General features: G+C 38.8%; 1 protein-coding gene across 1 annotated transcript; it reads left to right on the top strand.

Annotated features, from left to right (window-relative positions):
• Positions 1 to 647: 647 nt before the first annotated feature.
• Positions 648 to 25,691, top strand: PLAAT1 (phospholipase A and acyltransferase 1). Its single transcript, XM_082251558.1, has 4 exons — positions 648 to 1,072; positions 10,195 to 10,333; positions 11,043 to 11,311; positions 25,220 to 25,691. The coding sequence occupies exons 2-4, from the start codon at positions 10,195 to 10,197 to the stop codon at positions 25,319 to 25,321; spliced, it is 510 nt and encodes a 169-aa protein (XP_082107684.1). The 5' UTR covers positions 648 to 1,072; the 3' UTR covers positions 25,322 to 25,691.
• The last annotated feature ends 1,506 nt before the right edge of the window (positions 25,692 to 27,197 follow it).

Below are 27,197 nucleotides of genomic sequence, written 5' to 3'. Positions count from 1 at the left end.
TCAACATCTTTTCTGAGGACTGATGACCAGAACTGAACTGCATATTTAAGATGAAGCCTAACTAGTGTTTTGTATAGGGGTAGAATTACTCATTTATTTCTGGAATGTATGGCCTTTTCAATGCCATGACAGTATTTTGCTATCTTTGTTAGCAATGCCATTCAGTGCCACGCTGCAGCTAAGTCTGTGATCTACAAGCACCTTCAGATCCTTTTCCATCACAAATTCTTCTAGGGAAGCCCCTCCTAATGTGTAATTTGCATGTATATTTTTGACACACAAATGCATACCATTACATTTCTCAAAATCGTACCTAATCTGCCATGTAGCTGCTCGCCCCCCCCCCCCCCCACCCCTATTTTTATAGATCTTCCTGTAATAATGCCACTTCCTGTGTTGAAATGATTTCCAAGCATAATTTGGTATCATCAGCAAACACTGAATTTGAGTTCTTGATTATAACCTCTATATCATTAATTGTATTATTTGTGATTTCACTTTACCCAGAGTGCTGTGACACACCTGTTGTAAAGAAGTGGCAGTTTAGCCTCCTAACGCATCAATGAGACGCGTAAACACATTCATGGAAATGTTGTTTTTTTAGATGTGCAATCTCCTGACTAATCTCTACGACACATGAATGCCGGATGCCTCTTCAACACAAAGCCGACTAGGATTTTTGAGTTACGTCCCTGACAATGCACTGAATATACAATTTGTTTTCAACTGCATGAATGTTACTGCCTTGAAAAGCTTTGCCCTGGAATGCACTGAAGGTTTGGATGTGACTGTGAGCATCTCTGGTAAAGAAAAGCACTATAGCTGCGTATAATGTGCTCCTCATCACATGACTGGGTACCACGCTGCATCCAGAAGCAGCTCTTTTGCTGGATGTATAAGTAGCAGAGCATTTTGATTGGTGGCTGAGGGAGGCCTTATTTGAATAACAATCAATGCTGCAACGCATGACAAATCGGTGTGGAAGCCATAAGGTACCAGCGAGCACCTGTCCCCGGGAGAGCAAGGCTCCTGTGTGTGTGCACCGTGGAGATGAGATGCCCGGCTCAGACCGGTGAGTAACAGCTCCATGTGTTTGTCTGGAATCTCTTCTATACATTGTAGGGTCAGGGGCTATCAAAATCACACATAAGCTTACAACACCTGTTGAACTACAAGCCCCAGCATGACTTTCTGGCTACAGATCACAAGGAGCTGCTCTGGAATGCTGAGAGACAAAGCTGCAACAAGCTAGAAACAAATATAATACGCCTAGGGACTCACAGCTCAAAACTGCCATCTGCTTTGCATGGTAGCCTTAACACAAAATGGTAATATAGGTAATGTACTGTTATGCAAACAGGCATAGATACAGATTATCTGTCCTTACTGCTGGGTGCTAACAATTGTTATTTATTTTTTTTTTTTTTAGAACTTGTCTTTTTATTAATTTCAATACAAATGACATCAATACATACATACATACAAATACCCTAGGGAACTAACAATACATACATTCATCAATTCAAAAACCCAACCTGAGAGGAGAGGGGGGAGAAAAAAAAATTGTTACTAATCAAGCATTTTATATGATAAAAAATGTCTGTTCAGTTAGATGCAATAACAGTTTAACCACTTCAGCTCCGGAAGATTTTACCACCCTTATGACCAGGCCCTTTTTTGCGATACGGCACTGCGTTACTTTAACTGACAATTGTGCTAATGTGCAACGCCGTACCCTTTTTTCCCCACAAATAGAGCTTTCTTTTTTGGGTATTTGATCACCTCTGCAGTTTTTATGTTTTGCGCTATAAACAAAAAAAGACCGACAATTTTGAAAAAAAAAAAAAAACAATATTTTTTCTTTCTGCTCTAAAACATTTCCAATAAAAAAAAATGTAAAACATCTATTTTCTACTATGTGTATTCTGCTACATATTTTTGGTAAACAAAAATCCCAATAAGTGTATATTGATTGGTTTGACCAAAAGTTACATCATCTACAAACTATGGGATATTTGTATAGTATTTTTATTGATTTTTTTTTTTTCTTACTAGTAATGGCGGCGATCAGCGACTTATAGCAGGACTGCAACATTGTTGCAGACGAATCAGACACTAGGGGGGAGATTTACTAAAACTGGTGCATGCAGAATCTTGTGCAGCTGTGCATAGTAACCAATCAGCTTCTAACTTCAGCTTGTTTAATTAAGCTGTAAAAATACAACCTAGAAGCTGATTGGCTACCATGCACAGTTGCACCAGATTCTGTGTGCACCAGTTTTAGTAAATCTCCCTCTAGGTGACACTTTTGACACTTTTTTTGGGGACCAGTGACACTAATACAGTGATCAGTACGATAAAATCTGCACTGTCATTGTATTAATGACACTGGTTAGCATCAGGGGCAATCAAAGAGTTAAATTTGTCCCTATTACAGTGATGACAAACCTTGGCACCCCAGATGTTTTGCAACTACATTTCCCATGATGCTCATGCACTCTGCAGTGTAGCAGAGCATCATGGGAAACATAGTTCCAAAACAACTGGGATGCCAAGGTTCACCATCACTGCCCTAGGGGGTGCTTTCTAACTGGGTGTGGGGTAATTTTACTGTAAGAAGACAAAGATCCATGTTCCTGCTTAGCAGAAACACAAGATCTCTGTCTTCTCCTGTCACAGAATGGCGATCTGCCTTGTTTACTTAGGCCACAATTGCCGCTGGGCACCCACGATCGCTCCCCTTGAAGAGAGAACATCGGTCTGCTGTTCTCTACACAGCAGGCTGTTGTTTTCTCTGGTATCAACACAGAGCCCCTGTGTTCCTGCTATTTAGGAACACAGGTCTCTGTGTTGATATTACAAGACCACCCCCACACAGTTAGAAAACACCCCCTAGGCTCACACTTAACCCTTTGATCGCCCCTGGGTAGCCCCTTCCCTGCCAGTGTCATTATTACAGTAACAGTGCATATTTTTAGCACTGATTACTGTAGTAAGGTCACTGGTCCCCCCAAAAGTGTCAAAAATGTCAGTTAGGGGTCTGATCTGTCCGCCGCAATGTCGAAGTCCTGCTAAAAATCGCTGATCGCCGCCATTACTAGTAAAAAAATAAATAAATAAAAATGACATAAGTCTTTCCCCTATTATGTAGACACGATACCAATCAAAATACGCTTATTGGGATTTTTTTAACCAAACCTATGTAGCAGAATACAAATAAGCCTAAAATGATAAAAAAAATCGATTTTCACATTTTTTTTTTTGGGGGGGGGGGGGGGGGTGTTATAAAGCAGAAAGTGAAAAATATTGTTTTTTTTTCAGAATTGTCGCTCTTTTTTTGTTTATGTGGGAAGGAAAGGATATCATTTTTATTTGGGTACATCATTGCACAACTGCGCAATTGTCCGTTACAGTAACGCAGTACTAAATCACAAAAAATGGCCCGGTCAAAGGGGGGGGGAATCTTCCTGTCCAGAAGTGGTTAAGCGGTAAAATACAGTGCATTCGGAAATGAGAGTGCCATATTTTTGAGTTTTTGTAGCTTCGTAAGGGGGCTGGAGTCATCTGACTGCACCTTTTAAGGACTAGTTTACCAAATGACAGCACAGTTTAAACAGTTTATGTAAATTCAGGTTTATTAAGTATCTATGTTAAAGTTGGGGGCAATGATTGTAACAGGCATAGACTAGAGCCACAAGCCTCTTCAATGTCCCACTTTAACTGCGATGGCAGCTTAATGATAGGTATAGGTATTCTTCAAAAATAAATAAATACATTTATATACAGTATATATATATGTATATATTATCACAGCTTTGCAGCCATGTCTCTTCTGTTCTTGTACATAGTCTAATATACTAGCACTGTTTCCATGGGGATGTTCTGCTTCAATTGTTCAATTGTTCAGGCCTGGGTTAATGCATAGAGAATGTTCAGGTTAACAGGTACATGAATCTGTTATTCTTTGTCTGTATGTACTTTTAAAAGCTACATCTGTGCTCCAAGATTCCAGAATCCCCCATCCAGTGCCCTCATTTACTCAAATTGCTGTGTGTATTCCCTAGTGATTTCTATATATGTGTAAAAGGACAAAGCAAAAAAAAAGTGTGGATTTATCTTCAAAATAAAATGTATTATATTTCCGCTGTTATGTTACAAAAATGGCTTTTATTTAAACAGTTTGAGTTAAAGTGGATCTCTGGTTCATAAATAAAAATACAGTCTGTTAAGAGCTTTAGTCCTAATGACAAACTTCTGAAGTCAATGGAAATAAAATCTTCATAGGTATAGTTATTCTTGCAAAGTATGTATAGGGATTTTTGGGACTTTAATGGTGCATGAGTGTCAAGAAAAATGAATTAATGGAGAAAATGAAATGATTTATTAAAATACTTGAAGCATTTTATTAGAAAAAGTAACATGAACATTTAAAAATGTGTAAAAGTTTGAAATGGCACTAGTATAGTAAGTAAGTAAGTATTTTTATTTAGTCCCAAAAATCCCTATTCATACTTTGTATCTATTACCGGGGATGTGGTGCAATTTTTCTCACCTGTGTAGGGATGATCAAACTTTTGAAAAGTTTGGTTCGACCAGAACACACGAACTTCCCAAAAGTTCGGCCCGGATTTCAGAACCCCATTGAAATCAATGGGACCCGAACTTCGGTAATCAAAAAACACCATTTTGAAGCTCTAAAACCCAATAAATGCCCCTAAAAAATGCCTAGGGTTCTGGGTCATGCCCCAGGGACTATTAATCACACAAAAAAAAGTTCTTAAAAATTGTCATTTTTGATAGAGAGCCAATTATTGAAAAAATAAAAAAAAAAAAGAGATTTTTTGATTTTGACTTTGTATTTAGTGTCTGGGGGGTCTAAAACGTGTACCTGTGAAGTTTCAGCTCTGTAGCATGTCCAGAACCAGAAAAAAAAAAAGATTGTTTGTATTATGTCACTTATAGAACAGGGATATGGCTCCGTTATTTTCACACCTTGCCGATTTAGTAGTAAGCGTTTTTTTGTGCATTTTTTGGGGGTTATTGGAGGCAGGCAAAACATCAGAACTTCTGTGTAGGGGTAAATATACACACATACTTATATGTATATATACCCATACACATATATAGGTGTGAAAGTAGCAGAACACTATACTTGCGCTAATTAAATAATTAACACCAATATGGCTCCGCTCCTATAACACCTATATATGTGTAAGTGTAAAATACATATAAGTGTGTGTGTATATATATATACCCCTATACAGAATTTCAGATGTTTTGCCTGCCTCCAAAGAACCTAAAAAAATGCCCAAAAAAACGCCAGCGCCAAAAAAAAAACGCCCAGGTGTGTTTTTGCAGCTGGCGTTTTTTGGGCATTTTTCTGCTCCTTTCACACCTATATATGAGCAGGTGTATATATACATACATGGGTGTGTATATATACCCCCCTATACACATGTTCAGATGTCATGCCTGACTCCAAACATGTCCTCAAAAAATCCCTATAAACGCCTGCAGCCAAAAAGCAGGCTGACAGGCGAGAAGCCATATCAGTGCTCTGAATGTGACCTAAGAGAAACAATCTTTTCTCTATAGCGGTCACCCTAATATGGAAGGGTTTGGTCACCCTGCCATTGCAGTCAGAGTCAGTTCACCCTAGACTACACTACGGACACCCTGGCACTTAACACTTTCCCTACAGAAACAAAATTTTTGCATCTAACTAAAGTGGAAAAAAGCACTCTAACTACACTAGATATCCTTTTCCACACACTAATAAATACTAAATGACACTTTTGAAGCAAAATTAACAGAACTGCTTCCACTCTCTTCCATGTCCCTGTATAACAATGCTAGGAATTTGGCGGGGGCTATTTTATATACTGGGGGGCGTATTCACTAATGATTGGCCTAGGGACCCCCTAGTCACTCCAATCACACTCCTAGTATTCTCCTGCCCCCTCAATTGGCTTTTACTAATGGTTCTGGTCCAATCACGGGCTTTTAAAGCCCATTTCCTGTCCCATTGCATTTTGGTCGGCTCTGGTTGCCGAATTCCGAACTTTTTCAGCAAAAAGTTCTAAATTTGGCCGAACCTCGAACATCCAATGTTCGGGTCGAACCGATGGTCGACCCGAACCGTTCGATCATCCCTATTCTCCAGCATGATAATTCTTTATAGTTATTCTTGGTTTATGTGCAACCAATCATGTTGCTTTACATTTCAGCTCTGTTCACAGACTGCCAGCTAGCAGGAGGATTAGCGTGTACACACAAGGTTATGAGCTTATAAATAGTGATGAGCATTGGTGTATTTTTGGTTCTTCTGATGTCATGCGTACAGACTGCACAGTCTGCAGAGAAACATACAGTTAATTATTTTTATGACCTGGATTACTAAATTTCTTGATATTGCAGAAAATCAAAAAGGAATCAATTAGCAATTCTCTCATTTTTTCAGGTTCAGTGGAAGTAGAGCTTCTGTTGGGATTTTTACTGCTATCCTGAGATTTGTTAAAGATGTAAGACAGCAAGTGAGGGAAAATCTGCAACAGAGAAACAGAAAATCGGACAAAGGCACTATTCTTCCCTGCTGTACCCATTTTTATTTCTGTCTGTGTTGCTGTTGGAGAGTTTGCCTCACTTTTTATCTAGTTAAACATTGTCAGCAAGACAGGAAGTGATCACTTTATAATGGAATACTGGAATAGTAGTAAAGCTCGACAGGGGTTCTAATTAGTGATCGACCGATATCGTTTTTTTTAATGCCGATACCGATATTTTTATCAGCGGATATCGGTATCGGCCGATATTTTCGGACATGTAAAAAACATTTTTTTTTCTAAAGGTACTCCTTGTGGAGGGATCTGAGGGTCTAAAAGACCCCAAACCCTTCCTCAAGACTGAAAAGCATTAAAAACTCCACGTTTGGCTGTTTTGAATGCTGTCAGTTTTTTTAATGTGGCGCCGAGTACGCGGAAGTGATGTCATGATGACATCACTTTCAGGGTTTTTACATGGAGACCGGCGCATGTGCACTTGCGGCAGGGATAAAGGCTTTAATGGGGACACATCTTCATGCTACACCGGGTCTTCTCTTTGGCGGTGGCGGTGGTGGAGGTAGGATGGGACGGGAGACCCGGGTGAGCCATGGAAGGCGGCGGGAGGGGGGATGTCCCCTCCCGCTCCTTGTAATTACAGCCGAGCGGCTTCTCAGCCGCATCGGTTGTCCTTACAAGTCAGCCGGCTGTCGACTATGGACACCGGTACCGGGTTGATGCCTCTAGCTGCAGACATCACCCCAGGACATGCACTTTCCCTAAATATCGGCAATATCTGTAACCTCAGGGGCCAATCAGTTTTGAGAACAGCTGGCCAGGAATAACACAATCTTCATACCACTTTTTCAAAAGAAGATTGGGGATATGTAGAGAAAAGTGTGTGGCCAGTGCCTAACCCCCACCTACTCTTTAAAGTGGGTACAAAGGCTGAAGGTTCCTTAATGCATTCTCTGTATTAAGGTAAAAAAATATTTTTTTGTTGACCCGCCCCCTCTCCCTCCCATATACTTACCTGAGCCTGTTCTCAAACCAGCCCTGTGCCCTAGTGCTGCTTTCTCTCTCTCCCTCCACACTGGACTCAATGAGAGCAGTGGAAGCCATTGGCTCCTGCTGCTGTCAATAAAATCAAGTGATGAGGGATTGGGGGCGTAGCCAAGCTGTACTATTTGTGTCAATGGGGTGGGGCACGGGATTGAGCCTACACAAATACCCCCATAAAAAGCAGCTTCCTATGGAGGCACATGGAGAAGAGGAAGAGCCCACATTGCCGGCAGGGAACCCCAGAAGAGGAAGATTGGGCCGGTTTGTGCAAAACTATTGCACAGAGCAGGTAAGTAGGACATGTTTGTTATTTTAAAAAGAAAAAATAATACTTTACAATAACTTGAAAGTGTTGATGAAGGAAAATATTTTTTTAACTTTAAATAGAGTGGGGAAAGGTTAGAATCTCAGGCTTGTATTGCTATCTTTGTCTCCATTGGGTAAAGCCATTGTTACTGAGACAGAAAGTAATGGGAACTCTAAAACAGTTGACACCAGCAAGTGCGGGAAAATCCTCCAGTTAGGACACCTGTTCCCTTTGACAATTCTCTAAGATGAGAAAAAAAAATATTTTGCAGATAGCACACTCTTAGACTTCCGATGCAAATATTGTCTGAATGAACTTTGCCAAAATCAATATTAAATCCTAAGGGCCATCTGCAGTTTATGGAATAGTACAAACAACGGCAATGCAGCTTTTATTTATTTATTTTAGATATTCAGTTTTGAGAACAGCTGGCCAGGAATAACACAATCTTCATAAGTGATGCAACAAAGAAGGTGGGCCACATCTGTTGCATTTCATCCAAGGCCTCAGTTTAGGAACAGTGACCCCTGCTTAGATGAAAGACCTCTCTAGTACCTTGAGAACTTTTGAAATAAGATCGTCAACAAAAGTTATGTTTGACTTTGTTGAAATAACAAAATGCTCCTTAAGAGACATAATTTACTGATTAAACACATTTGCTGACCACTTGAAGTGAAAAACAAGAAATAATGGGGGAGATTTACAAAAACTGGAGCACTCTGAATCTGGTGCAGCTGTGCATTGTAGTCAATTAGCTTCAAACTTCAGTTTAATAAAGTAAGCTTTGACAATAAAACTTGGAAGCTGATTTCCTTGGAAAGCTGCACCGGATTTTGCACCCTCCAGTTTTAGTAAATAACCCCTAATATGTCTTATTCTATATTTATTTGCTCTGCAAACTAAGTGCTGGCCATGAGCAATGACAATACATTAAACTGTACTATGAACACAAATTTTTTAGCTGATCGAAACATTCTTTCTTAAGCTGCTTATGTTTCAGTATATAATTAGCACAAACTTTTAGGGCTTGCAAGGGGAAGGTTTTGTCTTTTTGCCATGTGTCCTCTCTGGGAGTATTACCCCTTACTTCCTGGCCTTGTGACTTCAGGCACAACAATAAAAACATGACAAAATGTTGGCAAATATTGCAAAAAACCATGCGGTAATCTGTTAAATCCAATTCACAAATGTAACAGGATCTAAAAAAGGTGTGATATTTAATAACACCCTTTTGGTGCCAGTAACCAGTCCAGTACCAGAAAGAGAGGTCTATTCAAAACCTCAGAAAGGGGATTTCCACCCACAGAACATCACGAGTACACAAGTATTTATTTATTAAAGCAAAAAGGCATGACGTGCAGTGCAAATTAAATGCAGACATCGGCTGAAATTTAACATCAAGAACATTTTTTTTTTAAAGTACACGTTGCTTACAAAAAAGCAACAATGGAGTATGACAACCATGACAATTAGTCCAGCTAGAAGTGACCTCTTGAAGTGGCCAAGTTAAACATTGATAGGAACATGAAAAATGTTTAAAAAAAATATATATAGTCAAGTTTTCTTTAGTTTCCACAATATAAACATAGGCAGCAGCACATAACTGGGCAAAAAACATAGAACAGTCTAGTAAACAGCACGTTCAACAGCTCTAGTACGCCATGCATTTACAAAAAAAAACACATTTTTAGGAATGTATGGCATGATGGATTTAGTAAAGGAGCGAAACATAGCTTAACAGCTATTTTCAGGCAACAGATTTCCACATGGAAAAGACACAGCTTGGATTACCAAGCATCAGGAGAAATCAATTTGAGAAGGTAGTCCAAATTTCAATGCCACCAAATACAAATGACTGTAAAAAATGTTAGATCAAAAAATATTTTTTTGCAATAGAAAAATAACAAACAAAACGGTAAAATGTAAAATGCTATAAGGAAATTACCCAAACAAACTACCTAAACAACCCTTAACCCCGAACACGTGCGCTTAATTACCACATGGGTAAATGCTGCAGTCACCAAACAATCAGAAAAATATAGCATTCATTATTTAACGCTAAATTCTTAGTGAATTGAACTTTCGCAACTGATTTACCGCATGCGTTATTTTACTGCATTTTATTTGCTGTTATTTAACTCTTAGTGAATTGGCCCATTAGGCATTATTTATGAGTGATATTTAGTGTGTTCTGCTTACAATCTTCAAATCTCCAATTGGGTGACTTTTTGTTGCAAATAAAATATATAATTTTAAGATTTAAAGAACAATTTTTGCTCATTACAGATGGCTTCAAGTGACATAAACAAAGAGGATGTCCCCAATAATCTCCAGCCCGGGGACTTGATTGAAATTTTTCGACCAGCATATCAGCATTGGGCACTATACCTAGGTGATGGTTACGTCATCAATGTGGCACCATTAGGTAAGACTTTTCTCAGTGATCGAATAACTGAAAGTTCACAATTTTGCTCTGAAAGCCACATACAGGCCTGGTTTACTCCAAATTATTTTACTGATGAACCCAATTGGGCTCATTCACCAGCAGATTCTCATGATTCTCAGAGACAGCAGATATGGCATTATCACCCCCCCCCCCCCCCCCCACACACACACACACACACACACACAGAGCTTTATGTCCTGTTTTGTTCACAAGAAATCAGATGTTAACATTTTAAAATATAGGAGTCCAATAGGGGATAGGGATATACGTTTCTAGGCCAGTCCTGGTTACACCTGACTTTTATTATTTGTATAATTTATGCATATGAAATATGAGGTAGAAAGAGTACCAACATAATGAAGGTGACTATAGTATCTGCATTATTAGATAAAATCTAATAAACTTTCATTGTTTTAATTTTCAGTCTCTTTTTTAATATGCAAAATAATAAAAAGCATGTATAAAATTAGTTTTGGTGTGTGTAGTGTTATGAAATAAGTCATATGATAAAAGAGAATGATAATGTGAAACAGCTATTTTGCCATTTTCACTTGGAATGTAGCCATGGATAACAGGAAACACCAGCAGCATGGCTACTATCTACATTTTACTCACTAGTGTTTTTTTATTACCTTACAGATAGGTACTGTACTGTTTAACATTGACATGTTGATACTTTCACTTGCAGAAGAGAGCACCGCTGCTTCATTTTCAAGTGCAAAGTCTGTCTTCAGTAGAAAAGCCCTTGTGAAGATGCAGCTTCTGAAGGATGTGGTGGGAAATGACACTTACAAAGTGAACAATAAGTATGATGACAAATACACCCCACTTCCAGCTGAAGAAATAATCCAGCGGGCTGAAATTCTTATTGGCCAAGAAATAAGTTATGATCTATTGGGGAATAATTGTGAACATTTTGTGACACTTCTTCGCTATGGAGAAGGCGTATCTGACCAGGTAATGCACAGACATACAGTAATATAAGAACAAAAGTATATAACAACCTCCAAAATATTTATTTTCCAGTAAAGGGTTCTATGTTACACCATTCAAAGACATTTTAGAAAATTGTGCACTTGTGGCAACAGTTTAAGAAAGACTCTTTTCTTTTCCAGTTCAATAAAGATGTGGTATGGTGGAATAGCTGTGGAGGAATTCTGGTGGCCTACACAGAGCCCAGGGCCTCAACCCTATTGAGCACCTTTAGTATGAATCGGAACACTAACTGAGAGCCAGGTCTTCTCATTCAAAATACAGTGCTTCACATTTTCCACATTTTGTTATGTTACAGCCTTATTCCAAAATGGATTCAATTCATTTTGTTCCTCTAAATTCTACAAAAGAAAAAAAAAAAACCTACAATGACAATGTGAAAGAAGTTTTTTTGAAATCTGAAAATTTAAAAATAAAAAAAAAATGGGAAAAAATAACATGTACAATAGTATTCACAGGCTTTGCTCAGTACTTTGTTGAAGCACATTTGGCACAAATTACAGCCTTAAGTCTTTTTGAATATGATGCTACAAGCTTGGCACACCTATTTTTGGGCAATTTCTCCCATTCTTCTTTGCAGGACCTCTCAAGCTCCATCAGGTTGCATTGGGAGTGTCAGTGCACAGCCATTTTCAGATCTCTCCAGAGATGTTCAACCAGTTTCAAGTCTGGGCTCTGGCTAGGCAACTCCTTTGTTATCTTGGCTTAGGGTCGCTGTCCTGTTGGAAGATGACCCTCTCCCCAGTCTGAGGTCCAGAGTGCTCTGGAGCAGGTTTTCATCAAGGATGTCTCTGTACATTGCTACATTCATCTTTCCCTTGACTAGTCTTCCACTTCCTGCCGCTGAAAAACATCCCCACAACATGATGCTGCCACCACCATGCTTCACTGTAGGGATGGTATTGTCCAGTTGATAAGCAGTGCCTAGTTTCCTCAAGACATGACATTTGTCATTCAGACCAAAGAGTTCAATCTTTGTTCAATCAGACCAAAGAATTCTGTTTCTCATGGTCTGAGAGTCCTTCAGGTGCCTTTTAGTAAAAACTCCAGGCGGGCTGTTATGTGCCTTTTACTGAAGAGCGGACTCTGTCTGGTCACTCTACCATACATGCCTGATTGGTGGAGTGCTTTAGAAATGGTTATTCTTCTGAAAGGTTCTTCTCTCTCCACAGAGAAACGCTGTAGCTCTGTCAGAGTGACCACCAGGTTCTTGGTCACCTCCCTGACTAAGGCCCTTCTCCCCTGATTGCTCCATTTGGGCGGGCAGTCCGCTCTAGGAAGAGTCCTGATGGTTCCAAACTACTTATAGACAGGAGTGTTTGCCCTTCCAAATCACGTCCAATCAACTGAATTTACCACAGATGGACTCCAACCAAGTTGTAGAAACATCTCAAGGATGATCAGTGGAAACAGAATGCCCTGAACTCAATTTTGAATGTCATGGCAAAGGCCGTGAATACTTATATACATATGATTTTTTCATTTTTTTATTTACAAAAAAACTTACAAAGATTTCAAACACAATTCTTTCACGTTGTCAATATGCGGTATTGTTTGTAGAATATAGAGGAAAATACTGAATTGAATCCATTCTGGAATAGGACTGTAACATAACAAAATGTGGAAAAAGTGAGGCACTGTGAATACTTTTCAGATGCATTGTATGTACCTGACCTCACACACTCCAAACTCCTGTAAAACATTTTGCCAAAGAGTGCAGCCACAAGGTTGGGAACAATTCCATTATGGGTTTGGTTTGTGGGGGTTCATCGAACCCTGTGTGAAGTCTCAAAATTGCAAGCTTAAAACTGAACTCTATTGAGATCTACTTGGGACAAATGTTGATAATAAATTCTGGCCAAAGCTAATAGGCGAGGGATTGTCAAAAAAGGGCATTAGGATCCAGGCACAGCCATGGAATGCAATGCATTTTTAAAAGAAAAGTGATTTTTAAAACATACAGCAGGCAGCGGGTTTTCCTTCTACAGCAAATTCAGACCACCCCAGATGTAGCCCAAAAGTGTCACTATCAGGATGTGCTGCAACAATCTCTTTGTCACATTTCCTGATTGTGGCCAGTTTCCTTTGCACTAAAGGCAGGGCTGCAGAAGAAAATATATGGCCTATAGAATGATGTAGATAGCTACCAGGTAATTGGTTACCATAATCCCGTCATAAAATGAAAAAAGAAACCCCCTTAGGTTTATGGGACTTTAAAGGTAACAGTAAAGGCTCTCTCAGGAGAAAATTTTTTACGTGTAATAAAGATAAAATTTATTTAGAAAAGGTGTAGATATAACAAATAATCATCATAAACTGTACATATTTATAATCATAGACTCGAAAAAAGCATGAATGATACAATACAGTTATAGATACATAGCAGAATCCAACGCGTTTCAAACCGTTTGTTTAGTACATAAATCTTCCTCAGGGAATCTGCATATGTTCCTGAAATACATAATTGAATATAAATTCCAAGAAACAGAATATACATAGGCATTTTACAATGAAAGTTTTTTTACATGAAAAGAAGTATTATTTGCATCTGCGACCACATGTTGCCCTGAAAGTGCCCTGGAAAGCCTATTGCTTATCCAGGATACCCCTAGAGAAGAAACCTACTCCCAGAGATTGGGGGGGGGAAGAAAAAAGGGGGGGGGAAGGAAAAAGAGACCCCTTGTGTTAAGGAACATACCTGCAAAACAGTAGAGCCCAATAGGGTTCCCCTTCGGGGGGTAAGAACTCCCATGCGTTGAGAGCTAGAGTCAGGTATAAAGATTTATTCTTTATCTGAAACAGCGAGTATATTTGTAAGAAACTGTCAGAGATCCTGGATTAATGTAAATATGTTTACAAACATTATTACAGAAAATATTCATGTAAATTCACCTGTTATGATGATTTTCGTGTAGACATATAAAAGAAAAAGAAAAAGGGGAACGAAACCAGGAAAAACAGGGAAAAAGGGAAAAAGGAGAAAACGGATTTTTCCAAAAGAAATATTATTATCTTCCGATGTATATATCTCCCAGATTTATTATAATAGGATCCTATTAGGGGAGAAGAAGATGTGTCTTTTCAGCCTTTATAAATCAGGATAACGTGTATAGCATATTCAGTAATTCGAATGTGGTAACTCTTACCTCACTAATTTATTGGAGGGTGTGGGGTATCCCATCGGCCTCCAAGAGTAGGTTGAGGTAAGGGTTTTAAGGAAACCTGTATCTTCCTAATGGGAATATAGATCCTTGCCTGAAAGGTATAGGACAGAGAGAATATGCATATGTACGTATACATTTTTACATATCTTAATATTAGTTGTAAATAGGTATTCCACCTATAGAGATTATACCGTTCAGACTGAAGCCTGTCGTCACCGTATCCAATGGAGACAGCGGCGTATCATCCCATAAGATATAGGATGTAATCTACCGTTACTCGTCCTATGGGTCCTGATAATAACATAAGGGGAAAATAAAACCCTCTTTCAATAGATTGCCATAACGGTTAAGAAAGAAGTTTTGCAGGTCTCCTCCAGAGTACTCACTGTTCTGTGTAAATATCAGAGCGATAAACGTCCTGTGTTGCATCGGAGAGATAGCTCTCCGTTCTGGCTCTCGGCGTCCCCTTAAATACCTAGAAAGTGTCCGAGAGTCTCGTAGTGATTCCCGCGGGAACTCTGTGGGTGATTACGTCATATCCGTCTTTTGCCACCGGAAGTTCCTCGGACTGGCGGTGACATCACATCCGCCCAGATCAATGGCTCCGATGTGTGTCATTTCCGCCTGAAATGCCCGAAGATGATTCCGCTGGACTGGCGGTGACATAATATCCGCCCTTCTCTCTAATAGACTCCACTGTATGTCCGCCTTAGTTATAGCGGTATAGTCATACAGTAGATACATAAATGGGGAATAATTTTTTAATTAAATTTTGTTTTTTTCAGGAACATAGAAAAGAGAGGGAAAAGAAAGGAGGAAGAGGAAGATTTTCCTCTCTCCAAGTTGAATTTGATTTTTATAAATATTATTAAAGTAAAGTTCGTAATTATGGTAAATAATGCCTCTCTATATCGTATATGGAGACTGCTAATGGACACTTATTTAGAAAAGGGGAAATCTCTAAAAGATAACGCCCCGGACACGGGTAATGCGTATATCCCCTGGAAAAGTTATCCAGGGGTTTCAGAAAGAAACATATGGAGCATTGCAACCAACTGTTAACATCCCGAGAACGCTTGTTTCTCCAGATGTTAGGGGCCTATAAATGGTCCCCATAGGAGATGTCTCACCCGTGCCGGGCTCTCATTTGCAGGGGAGCCCCCGAAGGGAAAGAAAAAAAGAATGATACAAAAGCCATGTTGATGTAAATTGCATGGATAGGGATACAAGTCAGCTGGTATGCCTACACAGTGGGAGAGAAAGAGATAGCAAAATCTAGAAGGGGGAGGTTCATCAGGAGGGAACAGGGAATCCCCTGGTGCACAGGAGAAGGGGGCAAGGAGGGCAAAGATTCCCCAATATGGGGGATTTTGCACAGAAGAGACCCTGACCGGGTCTGCAGTTGTAAACCCACCCACAATTGGCCTGCGACAAAAGGGAAAAATGTTAATCGCAGAATGCATCACATATTAAATTTAAACAATTTAGATGTGTATCCTATTTGGGATATATTAATATATTATAGTGTTGATATTTTTATGACCCACTCAGAGATATGATATCTCATAAAGTTTAGTATCTTTGTACTGTCACATATTCACGATGGGGGGAGGGAGAAGAAAGGAAGGGTATACAATGTTGTAATGGTCCTAGTTTGAAAAAGGAGAAGGTATCTGAGATATAAATGAGAAAGTTACCCAGATTTCTATGAGAGGTGAGGCCCTAATAGAGGGGATCCATGTCAACAAAAAGGCACATTTCCTTGTGGTAGATGTGATCAATGCAAAGTGATAGTTAGATGTAAAACAACCACACTCCCCAATGGTGAAATCTTTCAACCCAGACATTTTGTGAATTGCAAAACTAGGGGGCTTGTGTATTTGATGCGTTGCGAATGTAAGGCCTTCTATGTCGGGAAGACCAAGCAAGAACTAGGAAAACGCATCAACAAGCATATGCAGAGTCTCAATATTGGAGACCTATATCTACCACTCGGTAGGCACATGGCAAATCTGGGAGATATATACATCGGAAGATAATAATATTTCTTTTGGAAAAATCCGTTTTCTCCTTTTTCCCTGTTTTTCCTGGTTTCGTTCCCCTTTTTCTTTTTCTTTTATATGTCTACACGAAAATCATCATAACAGGTGAATTTACATGAATATTTTCTGTAATAATGTTTGTAAACATATTTACATTAATCCAGGATCTCTGACAGTTTCTTACAAATATACTCGCTGTTTCAGATAAAGAATAAATCTTTATACCTGACTCTAGCTCTCAACGCATGGGAGTTCTTACCCCCCGAAGGGGAACCCTATTGGGCTCTACTGTTTTGCAGGTATGTTCCTTAACACAAGGGGTCTCTTTTTCCTTCCCCCCCCCCTTTTTTCTTCCCCCCCCAATCTCTGGGAGTAGGTTTCTTCTCTAGGGGTATCCTGGATAAGCAATAGGCTTTCCAGGGCACTTTCAGGGCAACATGTGGTCGCAGATGCAAATAATACTTCTTTTCATGTAAAAAAACTTTCATTGTAAAATGCCTATGTATATTCTGTTTCTTGGAATTTATATTCAATTATGTATTTCAGGAACATATGCAGATTCCCTGAGGAAGATTTATGTACTAAACAAACGGTTTGAAACGCGTTGGACTCTGCTATGTACCTATAACTGTATTGTATCATTCATGCTTTTTTCGAGTCTATGATTATAAATATGTACAGTTTATGATGATTATTTGTTATATCTACACCTTTTCTAAATAAATTTTATCTTTATTACACGTAAAAAATTTTCTCCTGAGAGAGCCTTTACTGTTACCTTTAAAGTCCCATAAACCTAAGGGGGTTTCTTTTTTCAATTTTGAAAATATATGGCCTTTCCACAATTCAGGGAAAAGAGCTGGCAGCATAACATGGAGAAAGGAAGTCTTTAGGCCAGGGGTAATCAGCAGGCAAGAGCAAATGTGGGAGGAGGGAGAGCGGGGGAGGGGGGGGAATCCACAAATCGTGAAATATTCCACTAAATTATAAAATGCAGGAAATCCAAACAGTGTGCGTCTCTTTCCACCAGAATCTCCACCACCGCAGAGATACAGCAGAGGAGTCATATTAGGCATGATGTTAACAATCCAGTTTAACCACTTGCCGACCAGCCGCCATAGTTTTACTGCAGGAGGCCAGCTCTATTACACAAAATGACATACCTGTATGTCGCTTCATGCAATAGAAAGTGGGGGCACGCACACGTGCTGATTGGCCAGAGGAGGAGCGTTGTTCACTGGCCACCCGCGATCGCTCCCCATGGAGACAGGACGGCAGTCTGCCTATGTTTGTCACAGATGAACACAGGGATCCTGTGTTCCCACTATTTAGGAACACAGGTCTCTGTGTTCATCTGTTGATGTTGAGTACCTCACCCACACAGCTAGAAAGCACTTCCTAGGAGCACACTTAATCCTTTTATCCCCCTGGTTTTAACCCCTTCCCTGCCAGTGTCATTAGTACAGTAACAGTGGATATTTTTAGCACTGAATACTGTAGCAATGTCACTGGTCCCCTCAAAAGTGTCAGTTAGATGTCCGATCTGTCTGCTTTAATTCTGCAGTCCCAGTAAAAATTGCTAATTGCTGCCATTACTAGTAAAAAATAATAAAAAAAGATAAAAATGGCATAAATCTATCCCCTAGTTTGCAGACGCAATAACTTTTGTGCAAACCAATCAATATACACTTATTGGGATTTTTTTTTTACCAAAAACATGTAGCAGAATACATATTGGCCTAAATTGATGAAATAATAAGATTTTTTTTTTTTAATTTGATATGTTTTATAGCATATGGTTAAAAATATTGTTTTTTTTTCAGAATTGTTGCTCTTTTTTTTGTTTATAGTGCAAAAAATAAAAACCGCAGAGGTGATCAAATACCAAAAGAAAGCTCTATGAGAAAAAAAAAGGACATCAATTTTATTTGAGTACAGCATCGCAGGATCGGGCAATTGTCAGTTAAAGTAACGCAGTGCCGTATGGCAAAAAATGGCCTGGTCATTAAGAGGGTAAAACCTTCCGGTCATTAAGTGGTTAAGGAAGGCAGGACACAAGCTCAGACCTGGGAATAGCCAGCTACAGCTACAAACAGTATAGCAGTTCTAGAACTCACACTCTCAAATGCACCCTGTTTAGAGAAGAAAGAAGACCGACGCTTCAGATAGTGTAAAATCCAATAAAACTGTTTATTTATAAAAAATATATTGCAGTCACATCAAAATGGGCACCACAGAGTTGTTTACAAAATCAAATATGGCTGAATTGCACTTCCAGGGAACATTTCATTAACATGATGATGTCACGTAGAATGGCTCTGCCCTATGTGTTTTGTGAAATTTGACGTCTTTGGGGGCATTGATGGGTGGGGAGATTTTTTTTTTTTTTTTTTTTTTACATCGGTCTCCTTTCTTCTCTTTAAACATTGTGCATTTGGGAATGTGAGTTTGAAAAGTGCTCTACTGGTTGCACCTCTAGCTGGATATTCCAGTTATGAGTTTGTGTTCTGCGTTACTTAAACTGGATTGTTCACATCATGCCAAATATGACTTCTCTATAATTTGAGGGTTTTATTTGTCTGGCAAGCCTCTCCTGAATCTCTCCCCTGTTTGGATTTCTTGCATGTTATAATTTTGTGGAATATTTCATAATTTGTGGACTGAATTTTGATCAGTTTCTGTTGTTTATGATATGCATGAAATATACAGTTTTGATCAATATCTAAGAGCGGCATTTTGTAATACACTATATTTGTTTGCTATGTCAAATATCCCGTAGCGTGCTCACAGCTATTTATTCATTGATTCCATGAGCACAATTTCACTTTTATTTTAAGAGGAAAAGCAGGCAACAGGAAAATGTAGTACATAATCCCACAGCCATGGACTGCACACCCTTCCCCTTTATTAAAAAGTATCAGCAAGGCCTAAAGTGATAAGTAGAGGTCCAGCGCACATTTTTATGTTTTTGTATGTACGGATTTACATTTTGACTTATTTATTTATTTTATTTATTTATTTTTTGTAAGGCTGTCCCTTCCTTACTTGTGAAACAAACATAGGCAGGGACAGTATTGCAAACTAAGTCAGGGGTGAACAATTCCTTGTACACACACCTGAGTAGTGAACAATCAAGTGAAGAAAATTAGTTTCCTAAAGGTGATAGCAAAAATTGTATAAACATATGATAAAGTGCAAAGTGCTGGGTGAAGTTAATTTACATCAATAGATAAATAAAATTAAAATCAATTCATCAAAGTATTATAAAAGTCCCAATGTGAAATTTCTTCGTGATTTTGTGCAAATAATGTCCTAGTATTATTTCTCCAATGTTTCAGCTGCTGGTATAATCCGCATAAGTTGTAACATAAGGGGTGCACACTCACCGGACTTGTTGGGTCTTGCGTACCGTATAGTACCAAGACCTTACGAGCTTATGGCTTCCCAAGCCTGTAGGTAACTGCTGGGCTCTATGGTTCACTCTGCTCCGTGATACTCCTGTGTTTGAAGACTGATCCTCCAAGTCCAGATCAAGAGAAGGACAAAAAAGAGCTCCGATAGTGCAGTACCATTAAAACATGTTTTATTATAATTTGCCGTTAAAATATATTGTGCAAAGTGAAAATCGAGTAAAAGCAAGTAAAAATAAGTGAACGCCAAGCTATGGGTAAGTTCCTGGGAATGGAGAGCAGCGACAGGAACTTACCCAGATCTTTTCAAGAAGCACAAAGAAATGGGCAGCGTTGGGGACCGTAGATGCACTGGTCGGCCAAGGAAGTGAAGGTTGGCTCTCACAGAGGCTGGATCTCAACATCATTGAGTCTGCTTGGGATTATTTTTTAGGCAGCCTACATCCACAAAAGATGTGTGCCAAGTTCCTTCATAAACCGTGTGCAAATATAAGTGTGTAGAATAATTAATGCTGTTTTGAAGGCAAAAGGTGGTCACACCAAGTAGAGGATGGATAGATAGATAGATAGATAGATAGATAGATAGATAGATAGATAGATAGATAGATAGATAGATAGATAGATAGATAGATAGATAGATAGATAGATAGATAGATAGATAGATAGATAGATAGATAGATAGATAGATAGATAGATAGATAGATAGATAGATAGATAGATAGATAGATAGATAGATAGATAGATAGATAGATAGATAGATAGATAGATAGATAGATAGATAGATAGATAGATAGATAGATAGATAGATAGATAGATAGATAGATAGATAGATAGATAGATAGATAGATAGATAGATAGATAGATAGATAGATAGATAGATAGATAGATAGATAGATAGATAGATAGATAGATAGATAGATAGATAGATAGATAGATAGATAGATAGATAAAAATTAGAAGAAATGATCAGCGCAAGTTGCTGTAAAAGCCGCTAGCAATTGAGGGAAAACACACAACCTCAAATGAAATAATATACAAAAAATTGCAGTGCTTTTGTACAGCTAATAGTACACCTGGTAATTCAATTAAAGGTGTAAAAGTCCTCATTAGGGTAATGATATCCCAAAACAAGTCCATAAAGTGTCAAGTGCAAACGTCCTTATTATTAAATAAATATGAGAGAAAAAGTCACTCAATAAAAAAAAAAAAACGAAAATGGCTCTGTATATTAGTTCCACTGAAGATACCTGTGTGGGCCTCCAAAAGGAGCCTGCTGTTGATGTGTGTGAGTGAGTGCTTGCATCTCTTTCTCCACCATACAGTGAAAAGATCAAAAGAAAAAACGCAGTGTAGTATATCATCCAAATGTTGTTAGAAGTGGATAGAAAAGAAACACCCATGATGATGGCAAACAAAAAGCCTCAGTGCTTCACTTCATCTCCCCCACATGCAGTGCAAACTCACAAGATGGATTAAAACAATGAGCCTGTCACAATCCAGTGAATACAGCAGGGAGTATATGGATACCAGCAACACTGCCTCCAACATCCACTTGTTCCAGGGATCTCAAACGGTAAATTATTATTGGACAATCTGTCGCTCCCACCACATCATTATACCAAACAAAGGAAGCAAATTATCATATTGTAGTATGGTTTATTAAGAATCCAGCTTAAAACCATACATGAGCTTAGCAGAAATTGCATAGAGCACTCACATGTAAACCCCGTCACGACCGGCACTCGCGGCGGCATGACGTTATGTAAGTGGCATCACCCAACACGTTTCCAGTCCTCAGGGTTCTCTAGTATGCCATCTGAGTGGCCCTATATTTGTAGCCTTTAGGCGGAGTATCGCCTTACATCATTTCCGCTCAAAACGTAATTTTCCTGTGGACAAAAACGTCACTTCCGGTGTCCATGCCATTTTCTTATAGATACTTTAATATAAGCTAATAGGCACCATTTTCCTGATTGGGAAACATTATAAATACATAACTCAAGCTGCTACCTATTCGAACAGCATATAAATTAAAAATCAAATCATAAAATACTCACTGACCACAAATCTTTTGCAGTATAATGAATATAAATATATAAATATATATAGTAAAACCTTGGATTGCAAACATGCTTGTAATCCAATCCACCCATATATCAAAGTAAATTTCCCCCTAAGAAATAATGGAAACTCAGATGATTCATTCCACAATCATTTATTCATAAGTCCTTCAGTTTATAGCCCATATAAAAAGACTTTAGCAATTTTATAGGTTGTGTAACCATAAAATGTCCATCCACAAATGGAAGCCTCCACAAGGGGATTAAAAGCAAAATCCAGCAGGAGAAGAGAGGTGCCTCTAAGTGTAGCGGTATGGTTACATTTAATGAAGGTACAACAGTTAGCAACTCACATGACTAATGATTAAAACAGGCACATCTAAGTATGCAGGCATCCGGGGTGAAGGTGTCCACATAGACCATCCTCCAGACCTCCGGCTATCACTGCCGTCAGTCTGCAGTCGATGACTGCAAACAAAGATGTGCCTGTTTTAATAATCAACCATGTGAGTTGCTAAATATTGTACCTTCAGTAAATGTAACCATATTGCTGCACTTAGAGGAGCCACTCTTCTCTCTAATACTCAGTTGTGACGTGACGTTACTTATATATCAAGACATCGCTTGTTTATCAAGTCAAAACTTATTTAAGAATCTTGCAAAACACTCAATCCAAGGTTTTATATATATATATATATATATATATATATATATATATGTATATATATATATATACAGTGCCTTGCGAAAGTATTCGGCCCACTTGAATTTTGTGACCTTTTGCCACATTTCAGGCTTCAGACATAAAGATATAAAACTGTAATTTTTTGTGAAGAATCAACAACAAGTGGGACACAATCATGAAGTGGAACAAAATTTATTGGATATTTCAAACTTTTTTAACAAATAAAAAACTGAAAAATTGGGCGTGCAACATTATTCAGCCCCTTAAGTTAATACTTTGTATCGCTACCATTTGCTGCGATTACAGCTGTAAGTCGCTTGGGGTATGTCTCTATCAGTTTTGCACATCGAGAGACTGAAATTTTTGCCCATTCCTCCTTGCAAAACAGCTCGAGCTCAGTGAGGTTGGATGGAGAGCGTTTGTGAACAGCAGTTTTCAGTTCTTTCCACAGATTATCGATTGAATTCAGGTCTGGACTTTGACTTGGCCATTCTAACACCTGGATATGTTTATTTGTGAACCATTCCATTGTAGATTTTGCTTTATGTTTTGAATCATTGTCTTATTGGAAGACAAATCTCTGTCCCAGTCTCAGGTCTTTTGCAGACTCCATCAGGTTTTCTTCCAGAATGGTCCTGTATTTGGCTCCATCCATCTTCCCATCCATCTTCCCATCAATTTTAACCATCTTCCCTGTCCCTGCTGAAGAAAAGCAGGCCCAAACCATGATGCTGCCACCACCATGTTTGACAGTGGGGATGGTGTGTTCAGGGTGATGAGCTGTGTTGCTTTTACGCCAAACATAACGTTTTGCATTGTTGCCAAAAAGTTCGATTTTGGTTTCATCTGACCAGAGCACCTTCCTCCACATGTTTGGTGTGTCTCTCAGGTGGCTTGTGGCAAACTTTAAACAACACTTTTTATGGATATCTTTAATAAATGGCTTTCTTCTTGCCACTCTTCCATAAAGGCCAGATTTGTGCAGTATACGACTGATTGTTGTCCTATGGACAGAGTCTCCCACCTCAGCTGTAGATCTCTGCAGTTCATCCAGAGTGATCATGGGCCTTTTGGCTGCATCTCTGATCAGTCTTCTCCTTGTATGAGCTGAAAGTTTAGAGGAACGGCCAGGTCTTCGTAGATTTGCAGTGGTATGATACTCCTTCCATGTCAATATTATCGCTTGCACAGTGCTCCTTGGGATGTTTAAAGCTTGGGAAATCTTTTTGTATCCAGATCCAGCTTTAAACGTCTCCACAACAGTATCTCGGACCTGCCTGGTGTGTTCCTTGTTCTTCATGATGCTCTCTGCACTTTAAACGGACCTCTGAGACTATCACAGTGCAGGTGCATTTATACAGAGACTTGATTACACACAGGTGGATTCTATTTATCATCATTAGTCATTTAGGTCAACATTGGATCATTCAGAGATCCTCACTGAACTTCTGGAGAGAGTTTGCTGCACGGAAAGTAAAGGGGCTGAATAATTTTGCACGCCCAATTTTTAAGTTTTTTGTTTGTTAACAAAGTTTGAAATATCCAATAAATTTTAGTCCTCTTCATGATTGTGTCCCACTTGTTGTTCATTCTCCACAAAAAATTACAGTTTTATATCTTTATGTTTGAAGCCTGAAATGAGGCAAAAGGTCGCAAAGTTCAAGGGGACCAAATACTTTAGCAAGGCACTGTATGTATATATATATATATATATATATATATATATATATATATATATATAATGAGTATATATATTACAAAATGAAAAAACTGTACTTATTAAAAGAGAAAGCTCTAACTATCTAAAAAATAGATAAAATAGAATTTATGTGGTTGCATGATTAACTGTCAATCATACTATTACAACACTGGAAACTGAAAAATGGCCTGGTAATGAAGGGTAATACAGACTGGTACTCAAGAGACCAGAGCCCTCAAGCCCTACTCTAATCTTTCCTTATGCAAGTTTACCAGCAACATACACTATGCTTCCCCTATCACTGCTAAACATAATGTCAATATGGCTGCTGATGACCTAGCCTTTTATAGTTAGAGGGCTGACTCGTTATAAAACCTCCATTATTGGCCTTTCTAAGCCATGTGACTTAAGTTCAAATGCCATGAAAGGCATTGTTGTTAGTTTGTTGCTATGGCATCAATTGCCAGTGTTAGTTTACTCTTTCCTTGAACTGTATGTGAGATGGGTTCACCTCAAACATGCTTGACCGGAACCCGAACCTCATTCCTACTCTTCATGTTCCTATGGAGGTGAGCAAGTCTTGAATGCTGCAGAGAGCAGGAACATGCCATTACATGGTACTGCTCCCCTGCGACTGGTGATTGGTACACAATTGTATCTCAAGTAGCCCAGAGTGACTGAGGGTGTAATTTGTTTTATCTTTTGACATGCAGTACCAAGTGAATCATTGAATAAGAAGTTACATCAAGGCTGTTTTTGCAGTCTACAAATAACCTCTTATTAGGTTTTGATGTATATACATTTTCTTATAGGCAAACAGAGCTATCAGTGCTATTGGATTCGTAACAGCAGCTGCTGGAGCTTTCTCGCTTCTGGGAATGTTTCACAATAAATCAAGACAAGGACAATACTAATGAAGAACAACATGTCCTGCAAACAAATGACTGGGACAAAAACAAAACATTTTTTACTATTGTACTGATTCAAAATACTGCATTACTGGAAATAGCTTGAACAATTCAGCTGTCTTCAACTAAAAGCACAATCCTTCTCACTTGAATCTGATGCCTGTCTGATTATTTTATTTTGTGTATCATTCTGAGCTTTTCCATTCATGACTTAAAGCTTAACACTACCTTTCTTCATCTATCTACTAAATATGACAATACTGTATAAGGGCTCATGTGCCATTCAGCCACATTTTTGTAGGAAAAAATGCTTGATGCATGTAAACGTGTGTAAATGCATATAGACGTTTTTAGGCATGCTTAGGCACATCAAGGGCTTGGGCCTTAATTCATTTTAATGGCCATAATTCTGGCCATTGAAATTAATTTATGATCAAACATTTGACAGTATAGTTTATGTGCATTTAGACACGTTTACACGCATCAAGGGTTTTTTTTGCCAAAACGTAGCTACTCCTGGATGCGCTGGGAATATTTTTTTTTTCTGCCTCTAAATTCACCACCTGCCTCTAAACTCTTCTAAACGCCTATGTATGCATTGACACATAGGCTAAAAGGGAGGGGCGTTAAGAGGCAGAGAAAAAGCCAGATGCCCCTAAAAGTATTTTTAAAATGTTGTATATGCATAGGCCCTAAAAGCAAAGTAGTTTGATCATTAAAAAGGAACTTCACTCTCTCAATCAACATTGATTATTTTTAATCCTCATGCTGCTAGCATTAGTAAATAGAAAGGAAAGTATATTATATTTACTTATTTTAAATGTTTTATTTTTTTCTATTTTTTCACTTACTTCCTAGTTTCTTGCCTAGGCAAATGTTGTCATACACCCCAGGAGTCTTCAGGGGGGGGGGAGAGGAGGAGGGTTTTTCTCAGCTAAGCTTACTCTCCTGCATGCATACTTGAGGTAAGGGCAGGAAGTAAATATTACATAAATCATTTGCTCTTACTCAAGATGGCCACAGCCAGAAATCCTAGAGAATATTTTTCAAAGAGATTTCTTACCAAAATAAAGCATGGAGACATTAATGAAAGGGGGTGTTTGATTTGAATAATAAAAATTAATTAAAAAGTGGGTTTGGTTTGTGGTGCTCAGATGCAGATGAAGGTCGGCTTTAATTTTCTGAATACTATTTTTAACCTGAGTTTTTGTAAGCATTTACTCTAAAAGAATCCATTGCACACAGTGTAGTATGTTCAATGTTAGTTTTTGTCATGGTGAAACAGTAGGAAAATGGAATGTTGTGTGTAGGTCTACAGCAATCAAGGGACTAGGAAAAAGCATAACTGGTAAAGAGTAGGGATGATCGAACGGTTCGGGTCGACCATCGGTTCGACCCGAACATTGGATGTTCGATATTCGGCCGAATACCGAACTTTTTGCGGCAAAAGTTCGGTATTCGGCCACCAGAACCGCCCAAAATGCACTGGGACAGGAACTGGGCTTTAAAAGCCCGTGATTGGCCCAGAAACGTCTGCAAAAGCCAATGAGGGGGCAGGAGTCTCCTAGGAACGTGATTGGAGTGACTACGGGGACCAGAGGCCAATCAGGAGTGAATACGCCCCACACTATATAAGATGGCCCCGCCTAACCCCTAGCACAGTTATCCAGAGCCTGTTGAAGAGAGTTGAAGCAGTTCTGTCTGACTCCTGCTTGCTACACTACATTTCCTACATATCGAGTGGTTCTAAAGCTCCATATAGCAGAATTGTATTTAGCTTACAGCCAGTGTAGTTAGATACAGCGATTGTGCTGGTTCTTAGAGTTAAAAAAAAAAAAAAAAAAAAAAAACTTAAGGGACAGTGTCAGTCTTCTGCTGTATG

Source organism: Pelophylax lessonae, assembly GCF_965119305.1.
Source record: "Pelophylax lessonae genome assembly, chromosome: 3".
In the NCBI taxonomy this organism is placed as follows: domain Eukaryota; kingdom Metazoa; phylum Chordata; class Amphibia; order Anura; family Ranidae; genus Pelophylax; species Pelophylax lessonae.
The sequence above is the reverse complement of the archived record's forward strand: the minus strand, read 5'-3'. Positions and strand labels throughout refer to the sequence as shown.